A 25931-nucleotide genomic window follows, 5' to 3' on the forward strand; every position below is an offset into this window, starting at 1 on the left:
AAATTTAGCAGCCATTCATATTGGTCTCTTCACCCAGGTTTTTGATACAGATTGTAAATAGTTGAGGACCCAGCACTGATCTTTTTTGCACTCTGCTGATTACATCTTGCCAACCCAAAATTTACCCATTTATGCCTGCTCTGTTTCCTGTTAGCTAACATATCATCTGTCCATACTAATATGTTACCCCCTACACTTTGAGCTCTTATGTTGTGAGTAACCTTTGTGGCAGCTTGTGAAAATCCAAGTACAGCACATCTACAGGTTCCCCTTTATCCACATTGCTTGTTACTTCCTCGAAGAACTCTAATAAATTATTGAAACACCATTTCTCTTTCACAAAACCATATTGACTTTGCCTCATTGCAATGAGATTTTTTAAGTAACCCTATAACCTCCATAATAATAAATTCCAGCATTTTCCTATGACAGACGTTAGGCTAACTGACCTGTAATTTCCTGCTTTCTACCTCTCTCCTTTCTTGAATATAGATGTTACATTTGCTATTTTACAATCTGATGGGACCTTCCCAGAATCTAGGGAATTTTGGAAAATTAAAACCAATGCATCTAGTATCTCGACAGCCACTTCTTTTAAGACTCTAGGATTAAGTCCGTCAGGACCTGGGGACTTGTCAGTCTTTAGTTCCAATCCTTTCCTTGGTGGTTGTTTTTAGTTCCTCCCCTCCCTTTCATCTCTTGATTTACAATTATTTCTGGGATGTTATTTGTGTCTTCTACATTGAAGACAGATGCAAAATACCTGTTCAATTCATCTGCTATTTCTTATTTTCCATTATTAATCCCCCAAACACATCCTCTGGAGGACCAACACTCACTTTATTTTTTCCCTTATTGAATACCTGTAGAAACTCTTACTGTCTGTTTTTATATTTCTAGCTAGTTTTAGTCTAATTTCTCTCTCTTTATTATTCTTTGTCATTTTTTGCTGTTTTTTATATTCTGTCCAATCTCCTGACCTGCCACAAATCTTCATGGAACTGTACGCTTTTTCTTTCAATTTGATTTCAATTTCAATTTGATACTAACTTTAACTTCCTTAATTAGCCGCAGATGGTGTGAGTCTTTCTCTTTGCTGAGTATTATGAAATATCTCCTTAAATGTCTGCCACTGCATCTCTGCTGATCTACCCCTTAACCTAATTTCCCAGTTCAGTTCAGCCAGTTCTGTCTTACCCTCATTATTGCCCTTTTTTAAACTTAAAACACCAGTCTTAGACTCCCTCTTCTCTCCGTCAAACTAGATGTGAAATTCAATCATGTAATGATCGCTGCTACCTAGGGGTGCTTTCACTATGAGGTCACTAATTTTTGTTTTATTCTTTCACCGGACATGGGCACTGCTCGCTAGGCCAGCATTTTTATTGTCCTTGATAAGGTGGTGGTGATCTGCCATCTTGAGCCACTGCAGTCCATGTGGTGTAGGTACACCCACAGTGCTGTTAGGGAGGGAGTTCCAGGGTTTTGACCCAGCCACAGTGAAGGAATGGCGATATATTTCCAAGTCAGGATGGTGCGTGGCTTGGAGTGGAATTTGCAGGTGGTGATGTTCCCATGCAAGTGCTGCCTTTATCCTTCAAGGTGGTAGAGGTTGTGGGTTTGGAAAGTGCTGGCTTGGTAAGTTGCTGTAGTACATTTTGTAGCTGATACACACTGTTGTCACTGTGCGTCAGTGGTGGGTGGGGTGCCAGTCAAGCTGCTTGAGTGTTGATGGAGCTGTCCCTATTCAGGCAAGTGGAGGATATTCCATCACACTCCTGACTTGTGCCTTGTGGATGGTGGACAGGCTTTGGGAAGTCAGGAGATGAGTTGCTCTCTGCAGAATTCCCAGGCTCTGACTTGTCTCATTGCACATTACCAGATCTCGAATAACCTCTCTCGTTTGCTCTAGAACATGCTGTTCTAAGAAACTGTCCAGAAAACACTATGAACTTATCTTCCAGGCTACCTTTGGCAATCTGATTTGTCTAATGTATATGTAGATTAAAATCACCCATGATTATCACCATATCTTTCTCACAAGCTCCCATTATTTCTTCCTGTATATCCTGTCCTACAGTGTCGTTACTGTTTGGGAGCCTATAAACTGCTTCTACAAGTGTCCTATCTTTGCTATTTCTTATCTCTACCCAAACTGATTCTGCATCTTCATCCGAACTAAGTTCATCTCTTTCTGTTGTATTAATGTTATCCTTAATTAACAGAGCTGTCCCTCCACCTTTTCCTAACTTCCTGTCCTCCCTGAAATATCAAGTCCCCTTGAATATTCAGGTCCCAGCCTTTGTCATCTTGCAGCCATGTCTCATCAGATCATACATATTTATTTCTGTTTGAGCTGACAATTCATCAATTTTGTTGCAAATGCTACACATATTCAGATACAGACACTTTTTTTGTTATTTTTGCAACCTCCAGCCTCATCTGCTGGCACATAAGTTTGTACGGTCTGTCCCTTCCTGCCACACTGATTATCGTTATCCCTTGTTATCTTGCTCTCTTGCCCTGTCCTGTCTTTAATTTATCATATCTTCCCTCACTTGATCTCTCTCCCCTACTATTTAGTTTAAAGCCCACTCTACCACCCTAGTTCTACAACTTGCCATAACATTGGTCCCAGCACAGTTCAGATAAAGACCGCCCCAGTGGTACAGCTCCCACTTTCCCCAGTACTGGTGCCAGTGTCTCATGAATTGAAGCCCATTTCTGCCATACCCATCTTTGAGCCACACATGCAACACTCTAATTCTACTTACCCTAAGTCAGTTTGCTCGTGGCTCAGGTAATAGTCCAAATTTAGCCCCTAGCTGCTCTTACTCTCTAGACAGAACCTCTTTCCTAGTCCTACCAATGTTATTGGTACCCACATAGACCATGACAACTGGATCCTCCCCTCCCTCTCCAAGTTTCTCCCCAGCCTAGAGTAGATGTCTTGAACCCTGACACCGGGCAGGCAACACAGCCTTTTAACACTCGCTCTTGGCTGCAGAGAACTGTGCTTATCCTCATGACTATACTGCCCCTTACTACCACTATATTCCTATTAACTTCCCCTACTTGAATGGCCTCCATGCCATGGTCAGTTCGCTCATCTACCCTGCAGCCCCCGCTCTCATCCATACATGCCGAAAGAACCTCAAACCTGTTGGACAATTGCAAAGGCTGAAGCTCCCCCACTTCTAACTTCTGAGTCCCCATACCTGCCTCTCTCGCAGTCAGACCCTCCTGTCCCTGACCATGGACCCAATCAAAGTGTGCAGGTAACTTCCCACCTTTCTAATATGTCACAATATGTGTAACTCAGCCTCCAGTTCCATGACTCTGAGCTGAAGTTCCTCAAGCCACAGAACTTGCTGCGGACGTGTTTGTCTTGGATTACACTGATGTCTACAAGCTTCCACATTCTGCAGCTGCAGCACATCACCTGCCCTGCCATCTTTACAGTGTTTTGATTAATTTATTTTACTGGTTAAATTTTAATTAATGCCTTTAGTCCTGCCTGTGCTTATATTCTTATAATTTCAATAAATGTTCTACTGGCCCCAATTGAAATTTCCTGGTTAAAATAAATAGGAAATATTCACCAATCACCTACCTGCTTCCTTGTGATGTCACATCTCAATTTTTCTTACCAAATGGACTCCTAGTTACAGGCGGTGGTGGTTGACCCCACTGCTCTCGCTTTCTGCACTACCTTTTGAAATCTGTTGGTCTCGCCGCTGTCCGATATTCCTCTTTTCACATGGAAGTACATGAAGTAGTTAAATAAAGCTTGAATTCGGAGTCAGGGCCTGATGTGCAAAGCTGAGCCATCCCTAGAGAAGGGGCTCTCACTCTGTTGTGTTTCAGAAGCCTTCATATTGCCTTATTTTGGTGTCCATGCTTCATGCTGGCACCCAATGTATGATTGGGAATGCATCATAAGATTGTGGCACTTCATAATGCAAATTAAAATATGTGCAGAATGTTGTAAGTCACTGAAATAGAAGGGTATTCAGCCCACATTACTGTAACGACTCTTACTGTCTGAACAGACTTTAACAGAATGGGAAATCCTATCTGTGATTTGAAAGCCAGTGGCTGAGTTTAACCAACTGAATAACTGCTGAATATTTTATCCTTTGGCGTTAGAGGATTAAATAAAATGTATGCAGTTCATTTATACAATTGTGAGGCTCCCAACTAGCTATTCAGCACTCTTAATGCCTACCTTAATTTACCGGTCTGGTAACAACTGTTAAGACAAGAATATATAATAGGAGCAGGAATAGACCATATGACCTATCAAGCATTTGATATAATCATTGTTGATCTTAGGCTTCAGTCCACTTTCCCATCCCCGCCCCATATTCCTCGATTCTCTGAGAGACCAAAGATCTGTCTATCCCAGCCTTAAAGGTATTCAACAGTGGAGCACCCACAGCCCTCTGGGGTAGAGAATCCCAAAGATTCACAACCCTTTGTGTGAAGTAATTTCTCCTCATCTCAATCCTAAACAATCGTCCCTTTATCCCGAGTCTGTGCCATCATGTTTTAGATTTCCCCGTCCATTGTAAACGATTTCTCAGCGTCCACCCTATTAAGTCCCTTCAGAATCTTGTATGTTTCAATGAGATCACCTCTCATTCTGAACTCCAGAGAATATAGGCTATTGGGGTTAGGGGGTGTCGTCTTTGGACCATAAGTGATCTGGAATGAGAGCCACCAGAATCACTGAAGTCCTCACTCCCTCCTCAGCAGGTAGAATTTTATTAGGTTTGTCATTTGATCCTGAGGGTGGACCCATGAATCTTTGCATATGCACAAAGTTAGGGACTATAACAGCAAGTCCTACATGAACATCATGGATTGGTAATGGGTTAAAGATATATTTCTTCCTTCCACCTTACTGTATGATGCAGATTGGTGCCTTGCATTCCAAAGGGTGATTGCCTTGTATGTAATCTCCATCCCACCAATTATTCAAATATACATATATATGTTTTCTAACTAAGGTACAGTTCAATAGCTGTACCATAGTGAAAAATGGAAGACAATGCTGCCTGACAAACTACCATTGGAAAATAAAAATGCGGTCTCCTCTACATTGGAGAGACCAAACGCAAACTGGGCGACCGCTTTACAGAACACCTGCGGTCTGTCCGCAAGAAAGACCCAAACCTCCCTGTCGCTTGCCATTTTAACACTCCACCCTGCTCTCTTGCCCACATGTCTGTCCTTGGCTTGCTGCATTGTTCCAGTGAAGCCCAACGCAAACTGGAGGAACAGCACCTCATCTTCCGACTAGGCACTTTACAGCCTTCCGGGCTGAATATTGAATTCAACAACTTTAGATCTTAAACTCCCTCCTCCCATCCCCACCCCATTTCTTCCCCCTCCCTTTTGTTTTTTTCAATAATTTATATAGATTTTTCTTTTCCCACCTATTTCCATTATTTTTAAATCTACGACTAATACCTTGTCAGTCTTTCCACCCCACCCCCACTAGAGCTGTACCTTGAGTGTCCTGCCATCCATTCTTAATTAGCACATTTTCTTAGATAATATCACCACCTTCAACACCTCTTTGATCCTTTTGTCTGTGACATCTTTTGATTATCTGCTCCTATCACTGCTTACTTGTCCCTACAACCACCCCACCCTCAACTTCTCTCCCCCCGACCCCCACCTTAAACCAGCTTATATTTCACCCCTCTCCTAACTATACTCAGTTCTGTTGAAGGGTCATGTGGACTCGAAACGTCGACTCTTTTCTTCTCCACCGATGCTGCCAGACCTGCTGAGTTTTTCCAGGTAATTCTGTTTTTGTATTGGAAAATAGTAGTTTGGCAGAGTTAATGCATTTTTTGATTTTTTTGAATTCATGCCTACAAATAACTCCAATCTATCTGCTCCAGTTAGCCTAATTGGAGCAAGGCAAATTAAATCTAATATGAAATCCTGACCTATGTCTATTAGCCAAGAAAGCCAAATGAATACTCTTTTTAGGTATGTATATTTTAACTGCAGAATGAGACCCTCATTTGAATACAATAGTGTTTGGCCAATGAAGTTGAAGAACTATGTTCCAGAACTTGCTGCCTCCCTGGCCAAGCTGTTCCAGTACAGTTACAACACTGGCACCTAACTGGCAATGTGGAAAATTGCCCTGGTATGTCCTGTTCACAAAAAGCAGCACAAATCAATCCAGCCTGTTACTGCCTCGTCAGTCTACTCTCGATCATCAGCAAAGTGATGGAAGGTGTCATCGATAGTGCTATCAAGCAGCACTTACACAGCAATAACCTGCTCACCAATGCTCAGTTTGGGCTCGGCATGGTCACTCAGCTCCTGACTTCATTACAGCCTTGGTCCAAATATGAACAAAAGAGCTGAATCCGAGAAGTGAGGAGCGAATGACTACCCTTGATATCAAGGTAGCATTTGACCAAATGTAGCATCAAGGAGCCCCAGCAAAATTGAAGTCAATGGGAATGGGTGGGGGGAGGGGATCTACACTGTTCGGAGTCTTACCTAGCACAAAGGAAGACAGTTATGGTTGTTGGAGGCCAGTCAACGCCCCAGGACGTCACTGCAGGGGTTCCTCAGGGTAGTGTCCTAGGCCCAACCATCTTCAGCTGCTTTGTCAATGACCTTCCCTCCGTCATAAGGTCAGAAGTGGGGATGTTCACTGATGACTGCAGTGTTCAGTGCCATTCGCAACTCCGCAGATACTGAAGAAGTCGGTGTCCACATGCAGCTGGATAACATTTAGGCCTGGGCTGATAAGTGGCAAGTAACATTTGTGCCACACAAGTGCCAGGCAATGACCATCTCGAGCAAAGGAGAATCTAGCCATCTCCCGTTGACATTTATTGCCATCGCTGAATCCCTTTCATCAAAATCCTGGGATTACCATTGACCAGAAACTTAACAGGATCAGTCATGTAAATACTAGCTACAAGAGCAGGTTAGAGGCTGAGCAGGGTGAGTAACTCACCTCCTGACTCCCCAAAGCCTGTCTGCCATATACATGGCACAGTCAGGAGTGTGATGGAATACCCTTGCTGGATGAGTGCAGCTCCAATAACACACTAGAAGCTCGATGCCGTCCAAGACAAAACAATCCACTTGATCAGCACTCCATCCACCACCTTAATCATTCACTTCCTCCACCACTGATGCACAGTGACAGCAGTGTGTACCATGTACAAGATGTACTGCTACAACTTGCCAAGACTCCTTTGACAGCACTTTCCAAACCCATGATCCTTACCACCTAGAAGGACAAGGGCAGCAGGAGCGTGGGGACAGCACCAGCTGCAAGTTCCCCTCCAAGCTACTTGAAACTATATCACCGATTCTTCACTGGGTCAAAATCCCTGAACTCCCTCCCTAACAGCACTGTTTGTGTACCTACATCACATGGACTGCAGCAGTTCAAGAAGGCGGCTCACCACCACCTTCTCAAGCAATTAGGGATGAGTAACAAATGCTGACCTAGCCAGTGACTCATCCCACAAAAGAATAAAAAAATGCAAACTCAAATTGATAAGGGGATCCAAATGTTGTGTGGTATTGTATCTTGGAATGTTGGTGTGCAGTATTCAAATGTGAACCAGTTTAATTCTGAATGATGATGATCTTATGCCCTCTTCACATTCGACCCTCCAAATGAATACATTCTTTGACGTTATCTAACATGGGAAGGAGGAAGTAGAGGAGCATCCCTTTCCTTCAGAATTCAGTTGATAAAGATGTGTGTCTAGTCTACTTCAAAGCATATTTATATTACAGAAACATTTCTGCTACTCAATTGAGCACTTGATTATATCAAAAATGGCTTCTCTTAACTGTATCTTATGCCAAATTGAGGCAGACATAGACTACTTATACTTTTGCTACTGGTAATGAGTAGGGCTGCCCTTTGGGAAGATGGTTAAGTGATTCGGAGATAAATTAATCTCCTGTGCTTTCTATAGAAATAAGAGAAAATTAATTGAAAATGAAGCAAGATCAGAGATTGCTTATGAATGGCAGAGAGTGTGGTGAATGATTTAGTGAGAAACTGAAATATACTGCTAGATTTGAGCTGATTTGTAATGATAAACTGAAATATATTGCATCGCAGCAGGAGCCAGCACCTGCAGCTGTTAATTGGTTAATTACCCCTGCTGTTACAATGTTTGTACCTGTCCACAGTCCTGGCCTGGACACAAGTGCAGTCATTTATGGAGCAGAAATGGACCATGTGTAAGTGTACGATCCCTGTAGAAATCCATTAGCTGAAAAGAAAGGAATCCCAAACAACATAGACTAAAGGAATCGAGTAACATGTTTCACACTTTAAAACTTTTACTGTAACAATCAAACCCAAAATTAATATAAAATTAAACATGCATTAACAGACAAATGGTATTTCACTCAAAGATGAATTTCACTTGTAATAGCTGATACAACAAAGATACGCCTCATGAAATTACAAACACCTTCATCACTATACATGCAACTGTGGGACCACGTGATATCTCCTAGTCTTTTCAACTTGGCCTCTGGTACAGAGGATCTCTCATTTTTCCCACTCGATGGATTTAGCCCTCAAATCACTTTTCACCGGCAGCAGTATTTTAGTCAAAGTCCCCGGATATAGTTAACACCAAGTCTGTGAATCCTCTCACTCAAGTCACATCAGTCCTGATTGCATAGCTTTCCAGAGTCATTTTTCAACTGACCAACTAACAACACCCAGTTCATGGTCTGGTTCTCTGATACAAACACTCAGCTCTTTAGCATGCCTGAGTTATTCATACCTTTTTAGTATCCAGTCCCTTTTAGCCAACTCAAATGTTGCTTCACCAAGTGCTTCTGGAGTTGTATTTTCTTCTTACCACCAAACAGAAAACTTACTTTCGCTTAGAGAGCTTTGCTTGCTTCTCCTCATGAATTCTGCGTTTTATAACTGTGTCCATTTTGCAGTACATAGGCAGAGACACAACACCTCTCAATTAGCTTCAATTAGTTTTTTTTTCCAGTTTTCACCCCTGTGGCTACCTCGGCCAGAATCTAACTTCTCAGAAGTCAGATCATCTCATAGCTAGGAATTCCAATTACAGCTCTTCCCAGAAGACACTAGTTTCACGTTGGATTTAAAGGGATATCTCTCAAACACAAGCTTTTCACGAAGTACAGAGTTTGTCATGATAAGAAGGGTTGTATTGGGAAATTTATTGTTCAGTCTGATACCATCTTTAATCTCAACTAATGGTATTGGTCAATTTCCATGAAACTGGGTTCCTATCCCCAACTCTTATGTCAGCTTTAGCGACTGATGTTACTTAGTAGTTCAGGCTGTGCATCTTCAGGTTTAGATATTACGTGTGGACCTCACTTTTATATGCAAAAGGTGAATTTATTTTTAACTTGATCTTGTGCCATTTTGTTAGTTATACATATACCAGATGTTCACTGTGGTGAATGAGGGCTGCTGAAATTCAGTATGTTTCAGGACAAATTCATTTTGATGGCCAGTTCTCATAATTTAGTGATGGTTGAAAATAGTGGATCTTCACTAGAAAATTAACCAGTATCATACCTTTGCTGTCTAACACACAGGATGTTATGCTGCCAGTACTCCTCAGTTAGCAATTAGCTCCTCATGCAACAAAACTGAGAAATAATATATTGAGACAAATATGTTTCAATATCAATGACCATAATAGCACTTAAGCATCATTCAAAATGGGGTAATAATGTTATAGCTTTTCTTAATCAAACTGAGTCCATTTTTCTTTGCATTTTAGATTCATTTCATTTTTGGGTTATATCTAGCATGAAGCAATTACAGAATTCAAGAGCATTGCAACTTTTTTTTTAATTACAGCCATGAAAATTGGAATTTATATGTAATTTTTGGTGACAATACAAGCCAGAAAATATATTGTCAAGTGAAAAGTCATGTGCATCATCGAAGTGCTGTGAAATGTCAATTACTTCATGGAATTTCATTATGGTGCACTGATGTGGTACTTTTTAGACATGGACTGTGCTCCTACAACATTAATAATGCTAATAGTTCCACGTCAGGATGGGGCATGACTTAGCTGGGGGTGCAGGGGGGTGGTAGGTGGGTTACAGTTGCTGATGAAGGTTCATAAGACTCGAAGAGGTACACACAAGCTGTGATACCAATATAGTGACCTTCATTTTTTTGCTGATAAGAGAATTGAAATCTGTGCTTACTGAAGTTTAAAATGGTCTTTCTGTTTTGGAGGGTTTAATACTAACTAGCCCTGCTGTTGGCCCTTTAAAACAGATTACGAAGGAGCTCCATTCCGAGAAGAGCAGTTGAGAGTTCCTCCCACTGCTTTGCTTGGAACAGAGGCCTTTCCACCCAGTACAATGTTCTGGCAAATGGCACTGTCTGTTCAAGAAAAATGGCACAGAATTAATAGCCACTTGAAAGTTTATATGAATTATGTTCTTAGATATTTTGTGGGTTAAATATTAAGCCTATTCTGTATTTATGTCTTCGTTTTAAATTAAATAGATTTTATGTGTAACCTTCTTTTGTGACAGATTTGAAAATACTGGCACTAGCAGGTTGCATTTGGAGTGCGATCTCTGCGCTTTGTACAGCAAGTTGCCCCCTTCTACATATGCTCGATCTTCGCTGGGTGGCGGATCTCAAAGACTCCCAGATGAAAGAGTTGCTTTCCCCGCCTACAGATTGCAGAGTAGGTCAGTTCAGAGTTAGTACACGTATCTAATCTGTTAGCAACTATTTCATCATATGCTCTTTAGTACAGTACAGTAAAGTACTGAGTCTATGTTCTTGGCATGACTCTTCACTAGCACTTTAACAACTTACTGGTTGTAAAGTAAAAATTGTTTTCATCATCTTTGAATAGTTGGTACTGCCAGATGTTGTGGAATGGTTGTCCATGTGTTTTAAAATGTTCATATTCTTTCAGTATTGCTGTCCATCAACCTGCTTAATGTTAAATGGATTTTCAGTATATCTTTTCTACCAAATACAACATGCCCTCCCACCTCCCTCTCTTCATCACGCCTGAGGATATCACCCTTCAGAATTACTAGCCTTTCTGCAGGAACATTCAAAATTGAAAAATTGGATAAATCATGATCAAGGTTCTGCTTCTACTTCTCTGTCCAACTTCCTCTATCTGCTGCTCCGTGACATTGTTCCTCCTACAGCACTACTCCCCCCTCCCTTGCTTGAACTCCCCCCACCACCACCCCACCCCCCCTTCCAATCTGTAATACAATTAGTGGTATGCAACATAATATCATATTCAGACCTGGAAACCGTATTAAATACATATAACCTTACATATTGTCAAATGCAAAAATAGGTTGAATTGGACTAAAAACAGCCTCTTCTCAGGTCAGACTATTTTTTGACTTGATGCAGGCTATTTTCAGCCGTGCTATACTTTTATCAACTTGTTGCCTCTCCCCAAGCTTGAAAGTCCAACATAACAATCAAGGGGATGAAGGAGAAGACCCATACTAGATATCTTTATAGGAATGGAGAGCAATCTATCTATTTTGTTGTTTTTGCAAGGAGTGCACAATACACAAGTTTATTATCTTACAAATCCTTTGGGTTTCTTTGGTTGTGATTATGCTGCAATCTCTGATCTTAACTTGAAATAAATTGTCCTTTTTCTGTCTTCCATAGGTCAGAACTATAATCACAGCAAACTGTGGAACTTGACAGAATTTCACTTAGCTGGTCTGGACATCACCGACTGCTCACTGGCACTGATGACCCGCCACATGCCAATGCTGAACAAGCTGGACCTCAGCCAGTGCAACCATGTGACTGATCAGTCGATTGCCCTACTGACAGCACCTGGATCTTCTACACGGGAAACACTGACTGAAATTAACCTTTCAGGTAAAAAGGTCATTGGTATCTCACCAACACCTTTTGTTTGCTTATGGGCACTGAGTAGACGAATGTGATTCTGTGGGTTTAGCCAACTTTGCCATCGTTACGTAATTCACTGCTTCTCAGGTTAGGGTAAATGCATTCATAAACACAGTATATTCAAGTGAAAATTACACCTTTAAAATTTTAAAATGCCTCAGGCTCGACCCTTGTAATCTGACCTTGTAATCTCACCTGATGTGAGTATGTACAAGCTGATTAAAACTAAAAGCTCTTGAGCTAAACATCATTCATATTCATTTCCTGCTAATGGGGAAATAAAATTTGCACCACTTGGCAGGCAAAATCACCAAAACCAAGGGAAAGTATGAAAACGGTTTTAATATGAAAATGCCTGTATTAATAGTACTTGTTGGCATTTGTTAATGCCTCATTTCTTTTAACTTGCTCCTTTCAGGTTGCCATCGAATAACAGATCAGTGCCTATTGCTGCTTAAACACTGCCCAAACCTTATTCGAATCGACCTTCGGAATTGCAAACTGATTTCTCCCCAGGCCTGTCAGCAGCTTGTGGAAGGCTTGACAGCTGCTGCCCCCTTTGAACTCTCAGAAGACAAATTATTAAAGAGAAGTTTACAATTGACAAAATAGCCTCACGGATGCCCATAAGCCTTGCTGAAATGTTCCTCCAAGTCCTGACGGAGACAGCGCGGATGTAACATATCAGAATTGCCTCCGCCTGCTGCTTGGGGTGGGGGGGGAGTGTGTGTTTGTTGGACATGCGTGACAGTCTGGAGTTGTCATGGTGATCATGTCTTTCACTGCTGGTAAAGTCAGTGATCCAGTGACTGCAGTGATTCAAGGGAAATTGCTGGTGTAAATGCCTTGGCCTAGAAGATGAAGCATGGTTTTGGACAAAAATGTTTTTGTATTGCAAATACAGGGTCCTGAGCATTATGCTCTGGTAGTAAATTCCCTCTCCTCTCTTCTCCCCCCGCGCGTCGCGTTCCCCCCTCCACCCCCCACCCCCACATCAACCTTGAAGAGAAAAGAGTGATACGGTAGATTTAGGGGATATTTAAAAGTACACAGAACATGGAGATATTATGCATGTTTGAAAACAACACAAGAAAGCTTAAAGATGGGCTGCAATTTAATTCTGGAAAAGACAGCTGCCATTTTTTCTTCAAATCTAAATTTGAGTACAGTCCAAAGCAATATCCAGTACATTTAACAAGTACAGTACATTTTTAGTTACACTTTGAAGTGTACAATGTTTCAGTTGACATTCCGTTTTGCTGCACTTCATTTCTAACCTATGATGCATAGGTTTTGGGTCAGCACATTATCTTAATACTGAAAAACAAGCTCAGTCAGTTTGCAAAACTTGATTGGTGAAATAATTCCTGACACCAATAGACTCCATTCATTCCTGTGATGGATTTTTCTCAGTGACTCCTTGGTCCTTTGGTCAAATCAGACTGGCTCATTTATTTAGGCCAAATTGGTTGCTGTAATGCTCTAGTCCTGCTCAGAATTGAGGAAAGGATGTGCTGTGAAGTGTCTGACTTGTTTTATTACAACATTGTGATTTATAGGGTGTGCTTTACTTTATAGTGATCTGCAATGATATTGTTTGTATTTCAGCATACTTAAAAATGCACCATGGCAACCCACATGGCCTAATTAAGTGAGCAGTGTTTTAATCAGAGAAATTGAAAATACGCAATGATTGCATTGAAAAAGTGACTACTCTTGAAAGGAATCATTTTGCTATTAGTTGTTTTGTCTGCTTTAAATATGATAAAGAAAATGGAAGCATTATAACTGTTTTAGACCATTTAGACAAACAAAATTATAGGACTTTTGACTCCTATTGTACCAACTCGTTAATATTCCATCACTACAATTCCTGCCAGGGAACAGCAATACTGGAAATTCCAAAATGGTTCATTGCCAATGCAAAAACAAAGTACGATGGTGTTTTTTTAAAAAGAATTTGTGTTGAGTAAGGCACTTGCTTTTACTAATTAACTTTAATTGTAAATAACCATGCCCACCCTAAGGTGCCCTGTGCCAGAAAAATTTGCACAGTTTGTTTCTATGATGCGCTTAAACATGACTGCTTCACTAACTATAGGGAATTTTAAAGTGCATCTGTAACATCTAGCCTGTAGATATCAGCAGAATTTTTTAAAATCTAAGTATGCTGCCAAAAACGTCACTAAATGGAAATGCTATGAGCATTTTGAGGTACCACGCATTTCAGTAACAGCTGATATAAATTCTGGTTTACTTTTTCCCACTGAGGAAACCCTGTTTTACTGGTATGGCTTCGTATTAATGTTGGATGTGTGTTTTGCTGGTAAATGTGCCCATTACCGTAGATTATAATACAAGTGAATTAGTTTGTTCTCCTCTAGGGTGAAAAGCCTTTATCTTGGCTGAACCAGCTCTGAAATACCTATCTTAATTTATAATTTTCAACAGCCCTAGTTAGAGCTTTAGGGTTCAGGATGTTTGATACTTTCTTACATGATCTGATTTGTAGTTTCCTCCTTTGAAGCAAAGATTCTCTGCTTCTATTTTTAAAAATTTAGCAGAGGGCTCAATTTTCCCCACACATTGCACCCATCTTTAAGCTTCAGTTATTAGTCTGTGCACTGTTAGAGAGGGTGAGTAAATGTTTGATAAATGGAGGACTTTCCTTACAGCCTTGCTTATTGTCTGGCTTCAAAAGCAATGTAAACCTGCTTCTTGTCCTCAACTGTATCTCGCTTCCTCACTACAAATATTAGCAGTAAAGAATTCCAAAACTGGCCACAGCATGCTACCTAATGGATAAAACAGAATACCTGGTCTGTATAACTCATCTATACACAAAGAAACTGAATTCATTGTATAAGAATGTACTAAATTTCTGTCACACCTACACCCCTTAGAATGTGGAAGGTACTTGTTTAAAGCAGCAGTCGTAAAATTCTGTGCATTATACTGAGGCACCTGCGGCTTCCTGTAAGCAATGGGGAGATCGTTCAAGTGGGCTTTGAGGTAGATTAAACTTTAAAGGGGTGTGTAATTAAATTTATACCTAAAACCAAAACATTGACGGCTTTGTTTGATCCAAAGATAAAATCGTCGGTAACAATAGTGCTGAAAACAGCGCAATATTCTGAAGAAATTTTACGTTTCTTCTATTGTACAAAAATTGTTTTTTTTCCTGTTAACCAGTGCAGCATGTTCCCCTTTCTATGCAGTGCGAGCTTATAAACTCATTGGTCCACAGCCTATGCTCCATAAATGAACACCTGAATGTGCAAGCTGAACAGTCAGTGGTTAATTTTTTTGGGTAACAACACCTGACATAAATGCTCCTTAAAGGTCCATGGATGAGGTGTTTTCCTTCCCAGTTTTACAATGGACTTATTTTTTTAATTTCAGCAAAACTATTTTCCTGTAAGTCTCTAACCTAGTTTCTAATTGTCTTTTGGTTTCGGTGGCGCTGTGCTGAACTGTGGTTCATCGTGGGAACCTGGCTCAGTATGGATTATCACTTACATGTGTGCACTCAGTGAATTCAAATTGTATGTATAAATAAATTTTATACAGAATGCATACACAATGGCGCATTTGTTTACACGCTTACCCAATGGTGCAAGGAAGCTTAATCTATATGTGAAACTAATATGAAAGCAGTTTTGACACCAGTTTCATAGAGGGTTTTAAATCACATGAGGTTATATAGTTCTCTGTTAATTTCCTGTGGCTTGTTTGTGACTTTTGTATCTAATATAAAATTACCTAAATTTTCCACCATTTTATGTTGTACCATTGACACCTTATTAAAGAAATATTCCATAATAATGCAGCTAATAGGAACTAATCCCTACTCTTTTTGTGCTAATTTGGAAGAATTTTAAAAATTGATTTTTTTTTTTAAACTGCAAAGAAAATCCAAATTGGCAGTTAGAGGATATGACATAACTTCAAAAATATATTTTTTTAAATTGGTAACTTCACTTTAAGAGAATCTCCTGCAGGATTCACCAGTGGCTTTTTTTTTGTGTATGTGGGTGTTTAAATCCTTTGTTTTCTTTTCTCTTTTTTAAAAATTGTGTTTATTTTTAAACTCTGAGCTGTCGTTTTTAGTATTTCTGTCTTATTCCACTTTCAAAGCTCCTGGGGAATAAGTTTTCCAAAAGTTTGGAGTATTTTTTCAGTACTAAGACAGGATTCAAAGGGTCACTAAAATGAAAAGGGATTGTGTTAAACCCAATAAAAGAAAATCTGCTAAAAGATGGCATTTAAATAATTTTTCTAAGTTTTCTCAACTCTTCATTACAACAAGAAGGAGAACCATGGACTGGATTTAATGTGTAGGATCACACTGTCTAAATTCCGTTGTTTGGCTGGAGGAACGTCTGTTCTTTCCACTGATGGATAATTAGACAGGAACATCGTTTTAATTCAGTGATTTGAGTTATGAAGCACAAAACCTTTGGTGTTTTGTCCTTAATGGTGCTGGTTGGTTTGTCAGCACAAAGCAGAGCTCCAGCCCACATACTTAGAAATGGCAGCAGCTAAATTAATTGCCAATATTAAACACACTTTCACGACATTGCCCTGTCTAACCATTGTTTCAATAAATGACAACATGGCAATGCCATCCAGATGTGTCTACTAATATCACCAGCTCTCCTTTTTAAATCAAAAATCTTTGAGTATTTTATATCAAAAAAAAGCAAATTAGTTTGCCAAAGGTAAATATTGCCATTCAAAAATATTTCAACCCATAAAATGTTGCATTGTTCTTAAAGTCCTCTTCTAAAAAAAAAGTCAGAGCTTTATAAATTTTTTAATATAAACTTTTCAATGGAAACAGCATGCAAAACATTGAGAATTATTTAGTCAGTAAACAATAGAAACATGAGGTGTCTGAAATAGTTAATTTATATACTGCTTTTATCTATTGAATCCCTTCCTGGGCATAGTGCAGTGAAGACCTAATTTATGCAGTTCAGTATGATCCAATTTTTGTGTCAACAACCTATAATTTGTCATTTATTTAGAGACACTGGAAATGGTACCGTAGGTACAGTATAACTTGCCAACGTGATTCAGTAGGAGATGGGTCCTACTAATAAAGTGGAAGGTTGGTTTAAATGAGCTGTTGGGGACTGAAGCCACTGCACCTTTAATATAAGATGGGAACTGTGACTAGTCAGTGCTCATCAGACTGGGTGAATGCACGGATAAATTTTTTTTTTTACTTTAATGTAAGCTTTTAATTTTATTTTCAGTTTTCAGATATTAAGCCACAATTGGGCTTATATTCTGTAGCCAACATGGGTCTGGTGTTTTTAAACGCAAAACATTGGTAGGTTTTATGGTTTTTAAAAGGTCTATCATAGTTCGTATTTATATAAGAACACTTCAGCCATTCTAACCTTCTGCCACTAGATGTCACTGATATGCTTCAAAATGTAGTGTCACCTTTCAGAAGCTCCCATTTTGCTGCCATTAAACCCTCCTGGGATATTAATAAATGATCAAAGCACTAAAGCATTCACAGGCTAAGCCTCATTCAAAAGGAATTGGGCTCTGGAGGTCATTGGAGAAAGAGGTCTTCTATATGTCACAAGAGCTCTTTGCCCATCCACCATTTCTCTATGTTTCCACCCCTTCATCGCCAGAATGGTAGTCCCAAGGCAATGTATGGACATTGGACTCTTGGAGCCTAATCTACAGCAGTAAATATAAAAACCACCTTCAATGTGTTAATTAATGCAGCATTAGTGGCCTATGTGGGAGTCTTTTCCACATCGCTCTCTAAAGGAGGGGCAGAGCACTTATATTTGTGTTCTTTTAATTTTGTACAAGTACTCAACTTTAAATAACCTGCCATTAACAATTCCTCTCATCCATTTTCAGAAATCTAGCTTGCATTTCCTATTCATGCTACAGAGGCATATCACTCTTTGCATAGGTCGTAGAGCATTCTTGCCATTGTGATAGAGAGAAAAGTGGCTATGATGGCAAAATAGCAAGGCTGCCACAGGCCCACTTCATGTCTATATCTAATTGAAGACTGGTTTGCCTTATGGGTTGTAAGTTTGCTTCTAACTCCAAAATAGTACTAAGTGGCAAAACAGCAAAGTGGATCACCCTCTGAATTTTCAGCCTTTGTTACATCAATGTTTATAATAGAAAGAATGAATGGGATTATTTGACAATGGCAGGGGTCACCACTTGTTTTAAAGGGTATGAGTAGTGAAGATCAGTCAGGCAGGCTTCTATACTCTTTTCACCCCTCTTTCCACACCCTTCCCCCTCCCCATGTTACTTTCACTGCCATTGCCAAATCTTGTGACTGACATTATTTGAAGTGCATTTCCCTTATGTAAAAAAGTACATTTGGATAAGTGCTATATAAATGCAAGTTGCTGTTGAGTTTGTTTGAGAATCCCTCCAAATATTTGATTAACTAAGGATGATACTGAGTTATGCTTGCTCATTTAAATTGTGCCTTCTGTATCTTTACCCTATTTGTGAAGGGATGTTTCTTTTTAAATTCAAGCCAAACCGGCTGAAGCTTGCATTCCATAAAGCTAAAGCCTATGCCCATAATTACAGCTTGTGAATAATATAATCATAGAAATGACTTGCTGATATTAGTAGACAAATGCTTTGAGTCCACATGATATTCTTCTGCCTATTTTAGCAGGGACGTTAACCATTTAATATAGACAGGTTAACACCTGCGTTAAAAATAAAATAAGCAGAGGGCTGTCATAGAATACACTAAGCTATAGGCTGCTGTCTAAATCCTGTAAATTGGACCTGCTAAGGTGGTCCCTGTTACACTGATCTGAATGTCCAAGAAAAATGGTCTTTCTAATTGTTATCTGAATGCTTACTTATCTGAATCCTTGCTTACCATTGCTGTTCCCTAAACACACATTAGAAGTAGGTGTTTACTAATAGTTGTGCATGTGGAAAGTCTAGGGTATTATACAGCCTAATAGTGCGCATGTCTGTCAGGAGTGGGGTATGCACATGCACACTTCTCTGTTCCTCTTGTAGCTATGTTAAGATGGTAGAGGGGTGGGGCAGCATTTGCTACTTTCCTACCGATTTAAAGACTGGATGGTATGATGACACTCCCCAGCTCAGCTCTTTTAAACCTGGCTTAATACTAGACTCGAGCTGTACTCCACCTAGTGTACTCCTCCTCCAAACACTGGATCTCTCCCCACATGGGGATATCTGACCCTTAATGCACACCCAAACTATTCTGCATTGAAAACCAGTAATTGTGTTTTTAAAAAATCTCTTCAGTTCCTGTGACCTTCACCTCAGAACTTCCTTCCCCCTCTGGGTGGCCAAAAAATCAAAATGTCTTTGTTTGATTGCAGCAGCATTTATTGAATTTCCAAGGTGGCTTCACTGCATTTTTGCCTAAAGCACGTCATGGAACTTAAACCTCACTTTTGGAAAGTCATTTCAAGTGTGTTTTTTTAACAAATGTGTTATTGTCTGTAAAAAGTTGAAGATGATTGTTAACAGCAGTGTTTGTGAAAGAAAAGGTGATGGCTTACAGTGCAAAACAAAATGGTGGCTTCAAGAGAAACCCAAACAGGGATATCGAGACTTTTACAGTGGTTTTCTGAGGTGTGTAAAATGGCAACTTCATGTGGAACTTTAGTAAAAAGAAATTCCAAATTTTCAAGACCTGTAGCTGTCTTGGAGTCTTGTTAAACAAGCAACATACCTGCAGTAACCACAAAAATATTGTGCTGTAAATGTGCTACTCGTACATCTCATCGTCTCCAAAGGGCTGATTTCCTTTTTTTTGTTCCCATCCAGCAGCCTGTTTTAAAGTATACAGGATTTCATGAAAGGACAATCAAAAGTGATATATTTATTGCATATTAAGCAAAACTGAACCAGGAGAGGTCCCAGTGGTTTGACCCCACCTCCTGTTAACCCAGTGAAAGGTATATCTGCTGTCTGTGGCTGGCTGGAATAATTAGTAGGCACAGACTACACACTGCATGTCAATGTTGGAATATCCTATACTGTAACCTGTAGGTTAACCATTTAAAGTGTCAAATTGTGTTGCTTACATGAAACTCTAGTCTAAAGCCTAATGGCTAGCCTCAAAACATTGGAACAAATGGGTTATAATTACATTTAAAGTTCAACTTTATCCCCTTTCGGTTGTTAAAGATGTGCCACTTTAAAAGATTGGAAAAGTGTCTCTAGCCATTGGAATGACATGGTGCACCTTCTGATTTTAACCTGTCCCCTTTCATTGAGTTTCCTTGCTGGTTAGGATCCATGCCTCTGGTGTAGTATGTTATGACATATATAAAGCGGTTCTGGCTCAAGTTGCTTGTTTATACACAAGTTGATTTTCCTTCTGTGTGGTTCAAGCCTGTGGTTTGTGGAGAAATTCTGTTTAAATTTAGTCCAAATAAAGAGTTGTCCGTTCAGTGTCTGATTCAGTTAAAATACTATCAACTAGGTTTGTTAATTACTTTAACGCTTAACCCTGTTGTACCCACATGTGAAACTTGATGGAACAGGGTGAGCTTTGCAACTCCATCATTCTTGTAACCACCTCCTCTATATTATGTCATACCTGCGGCAGGGGGAATATTAAGCTTTTTTTGTTTATATTCATTTAACCTGCATTCATGCTTTAACGTTGTTACACCACACTTTGTTTTGGCGGCATTGTTTGAACTGGCTTTTATGGAAAGCAAATTGGAGGGTTGAGTCATTTTAATGTGTAGCAATATTGACCAAGTACATTCAGGATCCTCAAACAATGAGAACAAGCAGGGGACTGCTGAAGGGACCCTCCAGCTCCCAAGACTTGAGTTTTAATGTTGGGTATATATGTGTCATATACATATTTATTGACCAAAATACTTAGTGAGGGCCACACAAGTTCATGTGGGATGCCCAATAATTCAGGTTGTGATTTTTGTTCCTGGTGTTCTCTTTGTTAATAGAAAATAAATGCAGCATTTTGTAAAGATTTGAGTAATTTCTCAGTTGATGTTTTGTAGGCATTATACCACTTGTAAATAACATTCTGCTGATTGGTTCTTGTACCCCTGACTGATCCTTATTTTGAATCTGTAGCTGCACAAAAACATGCTATACTTCAGAAATCTCAACTATACTTGAATAAAGTTTTACTTTAAATTTAAAGCTCTTCCACCTGTTCTAATTGCTACATTTTGGACAGTACACACACTGACCTGGAACCTCAGTGTGAAATGTGCTTTTGGCATAGTAGGGCACCACAATGAGCTGGTGATTGAAGAAGACTCCAGCTATGAAGGGAAATCAGAAGTGGGTTCATCCTGTCTCTTGTCAGGAACTGCACAACCCTGGGAGTCCTATGAATAAGTCCTTTGAATAAAACAATTCTTTCCCTTTGTAAGGTGGTTTTACTCTACCATTGTCCAGGGTCTGTTTCTCTGCCTTGCCATCCTTTTATGCAGTGTATTGTCCATGAATAAGGTTGGGCAAATGCCTGCTTGTGTGTTTTTTTTTTGCTTACCTGAGAATGCTACAACTGCTCAACATTCCTCTTCTCTCCTAGACAAGAAAGAGAGGGGTTCTAAAATATAGCTTCAGAGATTGTGGGTGCACTGGTTATGATTTTCTAAAATCCCTAGGTTATGGACTGGTCCCAGTAGATTGGAAGTTAGAAAATGTGACACACTATTCAAGAAAGGAGGGAGAGAGAAAACTTGGAACTACAGGCCAGTTAGTCTGACCTCCGTCATTGGGAAAGCGCTGGAATCTAGTATTAAGGAAGTCTTAACAATGCAGTTAGAAAAGCATAGTGTGATGAGGACAAGGCCACATGGTTTTATAAAAGGGAAATCCAGTTTGACAAATTTATTAGAGGTTTTGAGGATGTAACTAGTAGGATAGGTAAAGGGGAACCAGGTAAATGTAGTATATTTGGATTTCCAAAAGGCATTTGATAAAGTGCCACACAAGATTAAAATGCAAGATCAGGGTTCAGGAGGTGGGGATGATATATTGGTATGGATAGAGGATTAGTTAAAGGACAAGAAGCAGAGAGAGAGGATAAGCAGGACAGTTTCAAGTTGGCAGGCTGTGACTAGTGAAGTGCCATAATGATTAGTGCTTGGGGCCTCTGCCGTTTACAATCTATATTACTGTCTCTTTGTCTAATCATTAATGTACCTAAGTTTATTGACGATACAAAGCTAGGTGGGAATGAAAGCTGTGAGGACACAGGCTGCAAAGTGATCTAGACAAGTTAAAATAAGTGACAACAAGGTGGTAGATGGAATACAATGTGAGAGGTGTGAGGTAATTCAATTGGTCTTGATATGAAAGCAGAATACTTTTAAAAAGGTGTGAAACTTGTAAATGTTGATGATCAGAGGGACTTAAGGAATACAAAGTTAGTATGCAGATAAAGCAAGCAATTGGGAAAGCAAATGGCATTGGAGCAGAAAAATAAAGCAGTCTTGCTACAGTTATACAGGGCTTTGGTGAGACCACACCTGGAATACAGTGCAGTTTTGGTCTAAATATTTAAGGAAGGGTATACTTACATTGGAGGCGGTACAGTGAATGATCACTAGATAGGACAACCCTGTTATCGCAGGAACCAATGATGAGACGCTGAGTAAATTGGGTCTCTGTTCTCTGAAGTTTAAGAGAATGAGAGGCTTTATAAACACAGACGAAGTGTAAAAACAAGTAAGTTATTCTGAACCTTTATAAATTACCAGTTAGGTTGCAGTTAGGATATTGTGTCCAATTCTGGGGACCATACTTTAGGAGGGATGCTGAGGCCTTGAGAGGGTGCAGGGAGGGGAACAGGGGAATATGGAACTTCAGATATGTGGAGAGAGACTACAGAAGGTGGTATTGTTCTCCTTTAAGCAGAGAAGGTTAAGGGGTGATTTAATAGGGGTGTTCAAAATCATATACTGTTTTGATAGATCAAGCAAGGAGAAATTATTTCCAGTGGTAGAAGGGTTAGTAACCAGGGACACTGATTTAAGATAATTAGTGAAAGAACTGGAGGTGAGATGAGGGGTGTGGGGGAAGTGAGTTATGATTCCATCACAAAAGTGGCTACACTTTGAAAAGTACTTAATTGGCTGTAAATTGTTTTGAACATCTGAGGCTTTATAAAGGTGCTATATAAATGCATGTCTGTCTTTTAACCCAAATAGTGTGTGTTAATTAAAGCGAGTAAGGAGTGTGATAGTGTCCAGGATGGACACAGAAGAAAGTGTGTGTGTGTGTGTGTTATGTTGCCAACCCTGCTCACGTTGATGAATGTCTTGTCACTGCTCTGCATTCCAGTGGGTAAGGGAATTGATGGCCAATGCCAGTGTCGTCATCTTTCCCCAGGTAGCATGGTATGCTGTTCTGCCAGGCCCGAATAAGTGTAACCCAAAGATAATGGGTGGAATCATCTGTGCCCACTGGCACAGTTCGATGGTGTGAGCAGGCAATATGATGATAAGGCCAAAAATCGATTTCACAATGTTGTGAAACCAGTTTGCAATCATCCGCTCCGCCCGCCAATGGCGGGCCGCATTTCCTGCCATCGGACGTCAGGAACCTCATTGTTATACATCTGTATAATCACCATAAGCCCAGTCCACTGGAATCGTTCACCCACCCGCTGAATTGTTTACCCACGCACACCAACATGTTTCACAACATAGAAAAGGTGTGCACTGGGCAGGCTGCACTTTGAGGGGAACTTGGAGGTAAGTGCACAGTAACATTGCGCAGCGCTCACCCGGGTGGCCTGTTGGACTTCAAGGTTGAGGCATGTTGAGGGGTGGGGGTGAGTGGGTGGTCAAGGGCTGCCCTACAGTTGAGGCGATTTTGGTGGGGGGGTCAAGGGCTGGTCTGTGGTTGAGGTGACTTTGGGAGAGGAGGGGGGGACCAGGGCTGCCCTGTGGCTGAAGGCAGCACATAAGCACGGGGGTGAGGGGAGGGAAGCGGCCACGCATTAGGGAATCCTTGTATAAAATGACCATTCCTCTGCAGCTGAGACAGTTCGGACGCAGCCACATTGACATTCTTGGAGTCGGGCCTCTAGCTTATCTCAAGCAATGCAGAGGCGTGAAAGTGCCACCAAGCGCTCCAGAGTTTTTCACCCCTCGGGCAGAGACTGCAAACTAATGAGTGTTTTAGTGGACTGCAGAACAATTGGATGACTGGGCATGTTGAACATTCTCCTTACTAAAGCTGGCCATGGAGCGGTCACTAGTGGACGTTCTCACAGCCCCTTGCAATGTCATCATCCCGGTTTGGACCAGTCTCCCCCATGGTTCAAGCTAACAGTGCAGCCTTGCAGTGCGGGTTAGGAGAATGCCTGCGCCTGGGCTGAGAGCACAGCATGGAGTCCAGTGGGCAAATCTGCTGCCAATTGGTCAGGTGGAGTGGGGCGGAGGTGGGTGGGGTTTCAGGCAACCATGCAGCGCACTAAACTCTGGCCATCCAAGTGGTGGCCAGCACTCTCCGGGATGCGTTAACGGGCCTTTGTACTTTACTAAAACATGTTCTTAGTACATCCATGTCAACCCACACATCTCTCTTTCATCCTGTAGGAAGACTACATCAGGATCATGGAGCCTGTGAACTAGCCGTACACCTCGTGACATAGAGAGAGTGAAGATAACTGAGAAGAGAGTGACTGAGGCTCCTGGCTGCACAGAGAGAGGAGCAGCACCCTCTGGAATAAGGGGTGACTGGGACTCCTACACATGCTGCCAAAGAGCCACAGCTGTTCGGTGCCTAGCTAGACCCAGGGTCTATAGAGCCTGCCTGCCATTCCTGCAGATGACCGAGAACCAGTGTCGCTGAAGACTGCGCATGTCTGGGGAACTGGTTGGTCACATCTGCCAGCTGCTGCAGGATTTGGTGCCACAGGGACATGGAGGGCATCAACTGCCAGTGGCTGTGAAAGTGACCGTGGCGCTCAATTTCTACACCAGTGGCTCCTTTCAGGGCTCCACAGGGGACCTCTGTGGGATATCACACCTCCATCCACAAATACATCCATGAATCACTGATGCCATCTTCGTGAGGGCGCACAACTTTGTGCATTTCACCTGGGACCAGGACAGCCAGGATGCAATAGCGATTGGATTTGCCCAGATCTCAGGATTCCCACAAGCGCAGGGTGTGATCGACTGCACTCACTCTGCTCAGATCTCCATCGTAACACGTGGTCAGCTATGTCCACTCGCTGAATGTGCAGCTGGTGTGCGACCACCACAAACACATCCTGCAGGTCTGCGCACAGTTTCCAGGGAGTGTCCATGACACCTACATTCTCAGTCGGTCACAGATCCTTGACATATTCAGGGTCCACAGAGGCTGAAGGTTGGCTCCTTGGGGATAAGGGCTAACCACAGAGGCCGTGGCTGATGACATCTGTGCGGCGGCCTCAGACTGCAGCAGAGCGACAGTATAATGAGGCTCATGCTGCAACTCACTACTTGGTGGAGCAAACCATCGGGATGCTGAAGATGAGGTTCCAGTGCCTGGACCGGTCTGGTGGAACCCTGCAATACAGTCCACAGAGGGTGTCACGCATCATCATTGCCTGCTGTGCCCTTCACAACCTGGCACTGCAACGGGGATAGGAGCTGGCTGAGGAGGAGATGGAGGTCCCTTCCTATGAGGAGGATGCCAACGGGGATGAGGGTGAGGAGGTTCTCGAAGGTGACAATGACGGGGATGAGGCCCTCGCACTGGCCAGACAAGGCAGGCACGCTCAGGAGGCCCTCATAGCTGCTAAACTTGTGAAGGATGATGATGACATGCAGTGAGGTGACCCCATAGATCCTCACATTGCATCTATGAACATTTGACTTCAGTCTGGCTTATGGCAGCGCACATACCCTCTGTGAGAATGCTCCTGTCATGGAGATGCAGTGAGGCCCTAATAGTTGCTCGATTTCAGGATGATGATGATGACATGCAG

At 41.3% G+C, this 25931-nt stretch overlaps 1 protein-coding gene across 2 annotated transcripts in view; it reads left to right on the forward strand.

The window, feature by feature from the left end:
* Positions 1–21133, forward strand: part of LOC144684527 (lysine-specific demethylase 2B-like) — a 163308-nt gene extending 142175 nt beyond the window's left edge. Inside the window, exons 9-11 of one of the 2 annotated variants that reach the window (XM_078548399.1) lie at positions 10573–10734; positions 11699–11917; positions 12369–19553. In XM_078548399.1, the coding sequence (XP_078404525.1) occupies positions 10573–10734; positions 11699–11917; positions 12369–12562 (575 nt within the window). In that variant the 3' untranslated portion in view covers positions 12563–19553. Of the gene's footprint in view, positions 1–10572; positions 10735–11698; positions 11918–12368 lie in introns of both variants that reach the window. The other variant, XM_078548398.1, reaches the window with a different exon arrangement.
* The last annotated feature ends 4798 nt before the right edge of the window (positions 21134–25931 follow it).

Source organism: Cetorhinus maximus, chromosome 9 (assembly GCF_964194155.1).
Source record: "Cetorhinus maximus chromosome 9, sCetMax3.hap1.1, whole genome shotgun sequence".
Taxonomy (NCBI): domain Eukaryota; kingdom Metazoa; phylum Chordata; class Chondrichthyes; order Lamniformes; family Cetorhinidae; genus Cetorhinus; species Cetorhinus maximus.